General features: G+C 36.9%; 1 protein-coding gene across 19 annotated transcripts in view; it reads right to left on the bottom strand.

Annotated features, from left to right (window-relative positions):
* Nucleotides 1-3519: 3519 nt before the first annotated feature.
* The window catches only part of KIF21A (kinesin family member 21A), a 146192-nt gene continuing 137353 nt past the window's right edge, over nucleotides 3520-12358 (bottom strand). For all 19 annotated transcript variants that reach the window (XM_036301519.1, XM_036301521.1, XM_036301524.1 and 16 more), the window contains 5 exons: nucleotides 10877-11041; nucleotides 8772-8889; nucleotides 7292-7462; nucleotides 5395-5594; nucleotides 3520-4806 (listed from right to left, as the gene is read on the bottom strand). In XM_036301519.1, coding sequence (XP_036157412.1) covers nucleotides 4713-4806; nucleotides 5395-5594; nucleotides 7292-7462; nucleotides 8772-8889; nucleotides 10877-11041 — 748 coding nt within the window. In that variant the 3' untranslated portion in view covers nucleotides 3520-4712. The remainder of the gene's footprint in view (nucleotides 4807-5394; nucleotides 5595-7291; nucleotides 7463-8771; nucleotides 8890-10876; nucleotides 11042-12358) is intronic.

Here is a 12358-nt window from a genome sequence, read left to right as displayed (position 1 = left end):
CCAGGAACAATGTCCAGAATCGTATTTCACAACTGGTTGCTTCTTCCTGCACTAGGCACAGCCTCCAGGGCTTGTACACCTATACTGAACTCAAACTTCTTCCACCGCGTCCATGGAAATGGCATTAGCTCCCACCCCCATCACAGGGATTCAATGAAGTGCCAACATTTCTGTGCCCCTAGCTTCCAATTCAAAGTCTGTTGCCAGTGGCTCTAATGGACCAAATCTAAGTCCCCTGACACCTTGGCCACAAGACTAGGTGCAGAAATGAGAAACTAGCATCTACAGAGGTGTTACCCCAAAAATGGGACTACTCCTAACATAGAAAATTGTTCAAAGAAATCCAAGAGTGGCAAATACCTACTAGAGCCAGACTTAGGATCCTCTAAAAGTTTACACTCGTCTTTCATTCTACTTTCTCACCATCAGGTGTGGGTGGAGGAGGCAAACACAGCAGGTACACACTGCCCAAGTGTTCACTTATGGACTACTCACCGTCTTAGTGGAAATCATAGAAGGCAGTACCCTCAGTGCCTTGCCCAATGGCTGCATGCTACCCCCTTGCACCCCAGAGATGACATAAGAAAATCTCCAGGAAGCAAAGTCATTTACAGAAAGTTCAGTTATTCATAGACTAATGAGTTATTAGTCTGAGAGAAACAGTTAATATGCCATCTTGTCCAAATCCTTCCATTTAAATAGCTGACTTTTTGTCATTTTTATTTAAGAGGCCTATGTGACAGAAAACACTGCGGTGCTTCAAATTTGGAATTTTTAATGAAAATTACAGGCAGCCAGAATTTCTTGAACAGCTAACATTTTTAAGGAAAGAAATGTATTGGTTTTGAACTGACCTTACTTAATGAAGAATGTGTTCATCTTGGGCAGTGGAGATCAAAGAGTGAACCAGCAGGGCTGGCTTTTACTCCCCCAGAGGCATCCTTGTTCAAATTAGAAAACATGCCGACCTGCCCAGTGTGGCTCAATTGGTTGAGCATCATCCCATACACCAAGAGGTCACTGGTTCCATTCCTTGCCGGGGCACATTCCTGGGTTGTGGGCTCAATCCCCAGTAGGGGGCATGCAAGAGGCAGCCAGTCAATGTTTCTCTCTCATTGATGTTTCACTCTGTCTCCCTCTTCCTTCCTCTCTATTTAAAATATCAATAAAAAAATGGTTGTTTTTTTAAATTAGAAAAAAATGCCTCCCTGAATACACTTTTTGCCTCTATATGTTGAAAATTATCATTGTATTCTTATATTTTTAAGAACAAGATATTTACTGCCATGCACCCTAAACTTGTTTGAATAAATATGTAAATTTATGTCTGGTAACCACTCTCTCTTTGCCGAAAGCCTTTACTAGAACATATTTTGTTAAATCATTAACGACATGGATAGATATCATTTAATTACACTGCTCTAACAAAGGATCTTAAAATGTAATAGCTCAAAAAAGAAGTTTTCTCTTCCATGTAACAATCTTGAACAAGGGCTGGCAAATTATAGCCTGTGGGATCGTAGGCTTGGTGGAAACCAGGTTAAATGTGGAACCCAAGCTGAAAGCAAGTCTGAGAAAGGTGGACCATACTTTTCCTAAATCTAACACACAATGACATAGTAGAAGGGCCTGGAGTAATATCATCTGTCACATATGATATAGTGGACATTTGTCACTGTCTTCTGGCAGAATTCCCCACAACACTGTACTTTTCCAGTTCTAGGACCTATTTCACCCATTCTAGGATGCCACTTCCTTTTTACACTTAAACATCACTGAAATGGGGTGTTTCTGACCATTGGTGACACCTTAGATTTCCCCGATATCAGGGGGCGTCGAGTCAAAAACAAAGAGGGAGAGTAAATGTTCAGCAAATGTTAGCTATTATAATTAAGAGCCTCATCAAAAAAGAGGGAGCTTAATGGCAGCTGTTACAGTTTAAAATTGGTTGAGCATCTCATTATGATCAGAAACCAGAAAGATAACTCCTACTTTTGTACCATAATGCTCAAATTTAGAAATCTGTACATTTTGTTATGCCTGTAATTTGCAAATACAAAATTCCAGCTATCAGCATCTGCACAGTAGTTGGCAAATGAAATCCTCAACAACATAGCAGGAATGCAACCTATTTATTCTGAGGCTAAAGGCAGAATTTAAAATGATTTCGAGGTAAGGTATAGTCAATGCTTAATGAAAATTACTAACAGCAGCATGAAACAACTTTGTTACATGTTGACGTTCATTTAAACTTTTATAAAAGAGTCCACATCAGCTGGGAATTAAATAAATAAATATGGACATAATAGACAAAACTTTAGATAAAATGCAGAGATTTAAATTTGTAAGAAGAAATGTATCTTCAAAAAAAAAAGATGCTATTCTGGGCAGATAAGGTATACTGTATGTTTAATACGTAGTGTGGAATAACCCATTTTTAAGTTTTAGAGGCACTATTTTAACTATTTTGAGTTATTGTCAACCATCCTGAGTGGGATCTTTAGGGGTTAAGGCTTCATTTGGTTGGTTCGTAAATTAGTCCCTTCTCCCACATGTAGGGCAAGGAATGACTGAAGAAAGGAACAGACCACTGTCCCTTCAGTGGGTGGCAAGCTTAATAAGCACGGGAACTTACATGAGCCTTGTCTCAGGTGATTGCAAGATAAGTAGATCTCTGCCTCTGCTAGCCATATTCTTAAAAATTTATATTGAGGCCTTAACTGGGTTCAGTCACCTACCCAGGCCAAGCATTAAACATTGCTGGGACCCAGGAGTACCTCCACACCCCTCAACACCCCAACTCACCTCCTCAATACCTCCAGTTACCATTCCCTCCACTTCTTCAAGTAACCAAAGTCACTATTGTCCTAAATTTATGGGAATTACTTTTATTTGTTTTACTATCTGTGTTCAAATGCCTAAATTCTATAGCTTGATTTAATTCCCTCAAATAGTGAGTTTCCTTGGTCCATCAAGATTCATTTATGGCTTAAATCTTCAAGAATATGTCATGTCTAGTGAGCAAAGAAAGGAATGCATATGAAGTGCTAGACAACAACAACAAAAAATGCCTTTTCTTATATCACACACAGGTAAAATAACCTTTACAAATATTGGCGATTTTCATCCTATATAATAAAAGGCTAATATGCAAATTGATTGAATGGCAAAACGACCAGTCGCTATGATGCGCACTGACAACCAGGGGGCAGACACTCTAATGCAGGAGCTGCCCTCCGGTGGTCAGTGTGCTCCCACAGGGGGAGTGCCGCTCAGCCAGAAGCTGGGCTCACGGCTGGCAAGCACAGTGGTGGTGGTGGGAGCCTCTCCCGCCTCCGCGGCAGTGCTAAGGTTGTCTGACTGCTCGCTAATCTGTCAGTTAGACATACCCCAAGGGCCCTCAGACTGCGAGAGGGCACTGGCTGGGCTGAGCCCCTCCCCCCCCCCCCCCCGCCGCCCCAGTGCACAAATCTTGTGCACCGGCCTCTAGTATAATTAGAAAAAACAATAGAATAAAAATAATTCATAGCAATGTATTTATTTAAGCCCTAGCTAAGCTTTCATTTACAAGCAAACATTTTCGGGGGGTTGGGGGAACAGGGTGGGATTCACAAGACAATATTTTCAAATGTTATACCATCTACATAAAAATTAAACTTGCAGAATTTACAAATTAATATTCTGAACAGACATAAATTATACATCCTCTTGCAAAATCCAATCTACAGCATTTAAAAATTCATACAGTTACAATGTAAGACATTCTCTCTTTACATTCTACCTATTTACATAGCTCTGCCCACCACAGATGATACAGTTTTCATCATAGCTACCAAGTTTGCAAACATAGTGTATTTAAAATATATTTAGCAGCATATAAAAAATTAGATAAAGGGGGAGGAAGTACTACTATTAAATAAAAATGAAATTAAAAGGTAATCATAGAAACAACTCCATAGGAAAATAGATCAAAATATATTTCTGTTAGGACATCAAAAATTTTTCCCATCACAGAAGGTATGCACAGCACTAATACAACAATTAACGGCATTTTAGTCCTGAGCACAGGATATATATATAGCACAGCTGCAAAACTTTGGTCAATACAAGTAAACGTCAACATTTAACACAAACTGTTTAACATTCTTTGTTAGTAGATTACGGTCAATTCCACCTTATGAAAAATCATCAACACTATTCATGTTATTTATGGGAACTTTGAAATTTGGGAACCTTCCATAGACTGATATAAATGCCAGACAAACAGACCACAATTTGACTACATTTCCAATATATTTAAATACGTAAGTCATCTGAACAGACTACACATGAGTAAACCATCAGTGGGTTGCATAATATTCCAAGTGTATTTTCTGACTGTCACAAAAGCAGACATTTTATAATTCAAATAATTTGAAAGCGTGTGTGTTTTTAATAGCTAGTCACAAAAATCCAGCCACAATAAAAGTGCGAATCAAGCAGTATTATCAATTATTAGGACATATATGTATTCAGAGATGTTATTATTAAGCACACAGGATTGTACACAATTATACTAGAATACATTTATATTCAGAAGTTGGATTCAGATATATAGCTTCCAGTTAATCCCATTCATAAGTTTTTGCCTAATATATGTAGGGTAACATTTTCCATAAAGAATATACAGAGTATTATCACAGTATTCAGTTTATGACTATCTTCATTCATGTTTAATTACTGGCAATATCTTCCCCCAGATCTCCTGAGTCGGAGATCTGACCATCTTGCAAATTGCGAGCCTTCCAAATTCTCACAGTTCGATCACTACAAAATAATAAATTAAAAATGAACATGAGAAAAGAGGCAGAAAGATAAAGAAATAGCTCTTATAATTACTTATCATGGAAACATTTTCTGAATAGATCTTTAATAGATGTAAGTAAAAATATAGCTTGTGCCATAAGTATACCTAATAGGGCATCATAATAATAATATTAAAAATAGTTCATATTCAATGGTCACAGACAGTAAAGGGGTGAGGGCATGTGCTGGGAGGTGGAAGCGGCTGGGGAGAGGTCAATGGGGGAAAAAGAAGACTTATGTAGTACTTTAAACAATAAAGAATTTGAATAAAATAAAAAAAGCTGAGTAGAAAATGGAAAAAAAAAAGCTCATATTATCAAGAGTATGTGCCAGGCATTGTTACATGTGCCCTTTAAATACATTAATGCATTTAATTCTCTTTAACTAACATAAGAAGTAGATAATGCTATTATTCCCTTTTTAGTAATGAGCAAATTGAGGTCCAAGGTTTTTCATGTTCTACATTTCCAGATATTTACAACCTACAGTATTTATTAAATCTGAACACAAGTAGCTAACATAGAAAAAAATCGCATAGGAAAAACTTACTCAGCTGCAGTAAAAATGTGGGTGGAATTAACACAGATGGCATTGATAGGACTATCATGACCCTTCATCTCTCCAACTGGCACAAAGGTATCCACGTTCCAGAGTTTCAGAATGCCCCCTCTGCAGCCACTGAGCAAAACCGGATGGCCTGGCACCACTCCCAGGGCACAGACCCAATCCTTGTGTGCATTTGGAACTTGCTGAGAGGAAAAAAGAGAAATCAGAAGCTTAAGAGGACATACATTTTCACACCCAAAAAAGTTACAAACATTTTTATTGATAAAACTCAATTTTTGGAATGGCCTGGAAGCTGTAAAAATCATTTTCTATGCAATCACTCTTAGGGACTTAAAGAAATTTATAATTTGCCTCACTAATTATCATCAGTAATATCAGTACTACAGGCTTATAATGTTAAAAATCTATAGAATCTATAGGACCTAGAAAGTATACAAACTTTGTCAAACATTACATCCTCTTCATAGGCAGTAAATATCTCACCTTTCCCAAAATGTATTTAATAAAACAAATTTAAAAACTACAGCCTGGCATGTAGACTTTAAGGACTGTCTCATAAAATCACTGACTTAAACTTTCGTAGAAGACCAGAGCTAACCTACCCTTCCTATATAATAAAAGCCTAATATGCTAAGCGTCCTGTCGTCCGGTCGTCCATTCAACCAATCAAAGCGTAATATGCTAATGATATGCTAAGGCCACCCAACCACTTGCTATGACGTGCACTGATTACCAGGGGGCAGGCAGTTGATTGACCAGTCACTATGATGTGCACAAATAACCAGGGGGCAGACAGTCGACCGGCCGACCAGTCGCTATGACGTGCACTGATCACCAAGGGGTAGATACTCCGATCGGTAGGTTAGCTTGCTGCTGGGGTCCAGCTGATCGGAACTGAGCGAGATGGGCTGACATGCCCTGGAGCCCTCCTGTGGTCCCTCCCCTGCTGAACCTCCCACATCCCTCCCTGGCCCTGATCGTGCACCGGTGGGGTCCCTTGGGCTGGCCTGTGTCCTCTTGCAATCCAGGCTGAGGGACCACCGCCCCCCCCCCCAACAAGTGCACAAATTTCGTGTACCAGGCCTCTAGTATATTATAAGCAAACAACAGTTACAAGATCAGACTATATGACTATATTTTATGCATAAATATATACACAATATAAATGTCACACCATGAATGTGTGTCTATAAGAGCTTTTGAATGCAATATATGCATCTGTTACTGTTTTTTTCTATTAATATTTCATGCTACTTATTTATTTTGTTTTTGTCTAGTCACAGGCAGGAAAGTAGTAGCAACTGCAATACATACACACCTGTACATGTACAGGAGAAAGCTTGAAACTGAGAACAATCTTATCTGTTAGCTAACTTCTTCCCCTGGGAATTAGGGAAATAGAACAATATTTGATTGTAATGACACAACATTTCAATCCAACTAGTGTTCTATAGGAAATGAGAGAGCCAACGCTTTCAGATGCATGACGGTGTTCTTGTAAGGTGAGGAATCATTTACACTACTTTGACTTTAGCTAAACACGTTACTCTGTGGAATATGTGTACATAAAACAAAACAAAATGAGAAACTATAACAACTCTACACCAAGACTGATTTTATTCAATGAGCACATACATGAGACAATCCCAGATCTTTTAGTGTCTAGTCTTCTCTTGTTGATGAGGTATTTAGTAAATGTTGAATGTTGCCCTTCTCATAATTAGTAACTCGGGTGGGTGAGAAACTCCTTTAAGAGGAAGCTCTTATTTATATTATTCCTAAACAATGAAGATCTACATAGAGGCTCTTCAAATTCTTATATAGACTGCTGAGTGACTCTGAAATACCCACTCCATTCCGTGAAAAGGTTTTACATTACCTGCAGAAGGTCTTTTTGCCCTAAGTCCCATTTCTTGATTCCATTATCTCTGGACCCACTAAATAGGTTATCCCCTTGTATGGTTAGCGCCTCAATGCCATCATAATGAGGGGGCTCAAAATTGTGGGTGGGACTCACAGTTCCAAGAGCCCCTTCAGTTACATCAAACATCTAAAAAATAGCAAAAAGAAAGCAGTCATCATATTTAACTTAAAATAAGCAGCCATATGTGTTCATTCACAGAAACGCATGCACACGTATATTCATCAGACATTTGTTTTGTTAGAATACCTTACTAAGTTAACTAAATTACCTGGTCTGTTCCACTCAGGATGAACCTGAGTCCTACTTTCACACTATTTTGCTTACGTGTCACATGCTTACATGCCTTTTAAGAAATACAATCAATTTTTTCATGTACAATCCAGTTGAAAGTAAAATAAATAACATAATTGTTATTTAAACACTATTAGAAAGCTCTGCAGTCCTGGTGGCCATTTCAAATACCCTTAACCATTTATTTTAAAACCTTCCCTTTATTTCAAAACCTTCCATACCCCTCAGTTGCCCTTATCTCTCTAAGCTATTGACCTTGTGATTTCCTGAAAAGACCAGCATGATCAAAAATATATTATTGGACCCTTTCCACCAACCCAAAGTTTCCTTTTATCTTCAAACACTTACTTTTTCCCAAGGTTCACATCTTTGATCTGATTCTAACTCCTCCTACCACCTCCATCAATTGCCACTTCACTCTTCTCCTTACACTTTTCTCCTCCACTAAGCCCATCTCCTAAGCATATAAACATGCTCAAGTCTACCAAATACAAAATCCTCTCCCCTTATTCATTCGATTTTCAAGTTACTAAACCATTTTTTGTCTCTTACTCAAAGCTACACTCTCTCTTACTGTACCCTCTTTTTATTCCTATTGGTTCTTACAGAGATTTCCCAAGGCTGAGTCCTGTCAAGTCCTCTCCTTTGGCCATGTCATCTACTCAAACTCCTTGAACATCTGCTTCTATTTGAATGGCTCCCAAAACTACATCTCCAGTTATAACTCATCATAAACTCTGGGCTTGCCTTTCTAATAGTTGGCTGGCCTACATGAGGATGTCCTCTGTTAGTACTTCAAATTTAACATTTCCAGAATCAAACTATACATCTTTCTTCAGCTTATCTGCTAATTTTATAAAATCTGAAAACCATAATATTCTCAGTATAAAAGATGGTGACAATGAGACTCAAGTATTAGTTGGATGACTGAGTTAAAAATCTTTAAAATCCCTCTCAACCTATCTTCTATCAAAAATGGGAAGATATGATTAAATAAGATGATAAAATCAGGAACTCTGAGTGAGGAAAAGATCAGGAAGAAAAAGCAAAGGCTAGAAATAGGAAAAAAAGAAAATTGATTAAGAGAAAGGGTGAATGATTTTTAATACTTCAAACTACAATTCAACAATTCTATTATACACACTTTGATGTAATGATCCTTGGAGCCAGTGATGATTAGATCTTGTCCATTGGAAATCTGATCGACAGTAAGGCACATTACAGGGCCTAGGTGTCCCGTTAACTTTCCTGTAGATTGGAACCTTTAAAAAGAAAGAAAAAAGAATATTTTTTTGAAAATATGTCTTAGCATGCTGAGGCTAAGCTTCAATATAAATAATCTATATTCTTTGATAAAATAGTTCACTAATATATATTTTTTATTTTAGCTCCACTTCTATTCAACTCTGTTCAAATTAGTTTTTTAAAAATGGCCAAAAGAAGTGGGAAGAATCTTAACGAAGGTATTCAAAAGCTGACTAATGTCATTTGGTAGAAAACAAAAAGGCAGCAAAAGTCCAAAAAATTGCTAATGACTAATTTTAACTCCCAACCCAAGTCCAGATAAACATTAATCTGTTAAATTTCTAAACATGTAATAGACATATTACTGATGTTATTAGATCCAATTTGAAATTTGATTAAAACAACTATATCACTAAAATAACTTATCTAATAAATAACAATATAGAGAAAATAAGATTATTTTATTAAACAGGCACACAAATACTCTCACATACACAAAAACATAGATAGACACTCATATATACACATATATACATACATACATACGTCTATGCACACATATTTGTGTATATATGTACATCAGAAAATAGCTGGTAGATTTTATCAGTTATTATAAAGATATGAAAATGACCAGAACATATCTCTGGCTGGTAGGAAAATGTATGATGTCAATCAATAGGAGTGACCGTAAACCTTCATTTCATAGTCCTATCTTAAATCCCACTGCCCGAATACGGACATGTATTTGGCTTTCGGGATATCAGTTTCTCGAAAACTATTCTGTTAGTTACTTTATTAAAATGAATCTATATTTAATCATGTTGCTGAAATCAACCAAGTCTCACAGGACCTAACTCTTCAGCAAAATAAAAAGTATGAAGATTTTCAAAAGCTGATGTCTTTTCTGCCTTATGTCATGATTTGTGTATCTTCCTCTCTGGTGTTCCTAATATGAGTCAAATGTGCTCTCTTCAAGAATAAACTAACTCCTCACTTTTCTAATTTTCTTCAACACTTTATTTCTAAAACAGCAGTGAGGATGGTGGTGTCCCTCTTTCTTTCTCGATCATCCATCTATAAATTATGCTTGTTATACTTTCTCAGCCATCTGTTTAAATGTTATGTTATAACTAGTTATTCTAAAAGTTTCTCAAATAACCATCCCTTTGATTTACAGTGACAAAGCCCTACTAGAGGGGAGGTATCTGAATTGCAAACTTTACTCAGTGCCCTGTAACAGCCTGTTTGATGGCCTTTATCCTCCATTATAACATGAGCTCTATGAAGGCAGATGCCTCATTTGCCTGGTGTCATCTTTATTCCCAGGACCCAACACAGTGCTGGGGCAGTGCTTGCTTTAGCTGATGATGAGTAAGTATTTAACTAACAAGTGAATGCTCTCTTGCTGCCAACATTTTAATAATTAGAAAAGAAATGAAAATAAACACTCAACTGAAGGATAAAAGCTCATATTTCATGGCAACTGAAAATCAAATCAAAGATGTAATGCCTTACATTTCAATTTATCAATCTTTTTTTACTTTTTAACCACTTTCTCTTCCTGATATTCACAGAAACCTCTAAGGTTTTATGCCCACATTTGTTCATTTACATCTATTAACTGAAAAATTATAGATATAAAATGTTTAAATAATATTGCAAAACATAATTCTTTCAAAGGTACTGGTAAAACTAGGATGAGAATCCTGGCTTCTTCCTAGAAAACAACACAATTTGTAGACAAATATTAAGAAAGGCTAAGGTTTTAATCCTATTTTCCTTCATATACTTTTTTCCCCATCAATGTAACTTAAAAGAAAGAAAAAATTGTGTGAGTTCGGTAAAGAGAACAGAAGAGACCTTTGAGGGTGTTGGGGGGAACAGAAAATCCTATGATTTTCATATTAACTTCTGGGGTTATAAAATTTAGATTTCAGATGCACTAGTAATGTCTGAATGTTGCATTTTCCATGTATAAGAAGTACATTTTCTTATACATTCTACCTTTTAAGATCCCACATTCTAACAGCATTTCCAGACGCCGCATAAAGGAAAGTGCCAGTTGGGTTCAGCGCAATTTGATTGATCTGGTTCTCTCCCGAAGGAATAGCTACCGTCCGGCTGGTACTGGCAGAACAAGCATCTCCAAGGGTAACTTGACCTGAAGATCTTAACAGAGACAGAACAAAACAAAAAAGTCATCGTTTCTGCACATGAGTTTAGCTTAAAGTTCCATGAATTCTTGGAAACCTGCTAAAAGATCGGTGCCCTTTTTGGTCCCCGTATGCACAGAACCCAGCACCGCGCACACACACATAGTTGGCACTTTAAATGTTTTGAATGAATAAAACAAGATGACATGGCTTAAGACTCTTAAGTTGCTATTCTATTATTAAGTTAATAATTACAAGCCCTGAGTTAAGAATGATTAAAATATCATTCAGAAGCCCTGGCCGGTTTGGCTCAGTGGATAGAGCGTCAGCCTGCAGACTCAAAGGTTCCAGGTTCAATTCCGGTCAAGGGCCATGTACCTTGGTTGCGGGCAGATACCCAGTGGGGAGTGTGCAGGAGGCAGCTGATCGATGTTTCTCTCTCATCGATGTTTCTAACTCTCTATCCCTCTCCCTTCCTCTCTGTAAAAAATCAATAAAATATATTTTTAAAAAAATATCATTCAGAAAAGATTAGGTGACAAAAATTAAAAAATCAAACAAACAAAAATCCCTCAGCAAATGAGTGTCATAAAGGTGATTCATTTTTCTGCAGCTTCCAGAAGCCCCCTGAGGGCCAGGCCAACCAATATTGCTTTGGTCCATAGGATGTGCCCTTTTGAATTAAAGCCTATGAGGACTTTTAAAATTATTTTCTATTTTTGTTTACTTTAGCCCATTCATACATGCAGTGTTTACTATGTGCTAAAAACTCAAACATAACTTATTTCTGTTTCCTCTGGTAAATTCTAAAGGGTAAGCATATATATTTTTTTAATTTTGAAACACTTTCTTAGCTAACTCTAAAATATCAAGTTATAATTAATTTTTTTAAATTTGGCTTTAGGGAGTCAATTGGATTGGTAAATTTCTAACATCTTTTTAAATAAAATTTCCCTCAAGAGACTTGTATTCAGTGCAATAATTAGTAGTTCTCCAAATGCAAATTAGCAATTAACGGTTAATAATCCCAGCTCTACAAATTATTAACCCCTACTCTAAATCCCTAATTTTAGTAAAAATTAATCTTTCCTATGCTCCCTTCTCTTATTTAAATAATCAAAGTTCACCCTCAATTTCAATTACAAAACAGTTAATCAATCTTATGGCAAAAAAAAATCATTATTTGCTACACATTTTATAGATGTATATGATAGACACAGAAAACAATCTCATCCTCCAATTGTCCACTATAACCTGCAGTTATGAAATACCAAAGCACTGTTAAGTCCCTCCCCAGCCCAATAAGCCTGTCAATTAATCAATACATGCCAAT

Source organism: Myotis myotis, unplaced genomic scaffold, assembly GCF_014108235.1.
Source record: "Myotis myotis isolate mMyoMyo1 unplaced genomic scaffold, mMyoMyo1.p scaffold_m19_p_3, whole genome shotgun sequence".
NCBI lineage: Eukaryota > Metazoa > Chordata > Mammalia > Chiroptera > Vespertilionidae > Myotis > Myotis myotis.
Note: the sequence above shows the minus strand (reverse complement) of the source record. Positions and strands in the feature narration are given on the sequence as shown.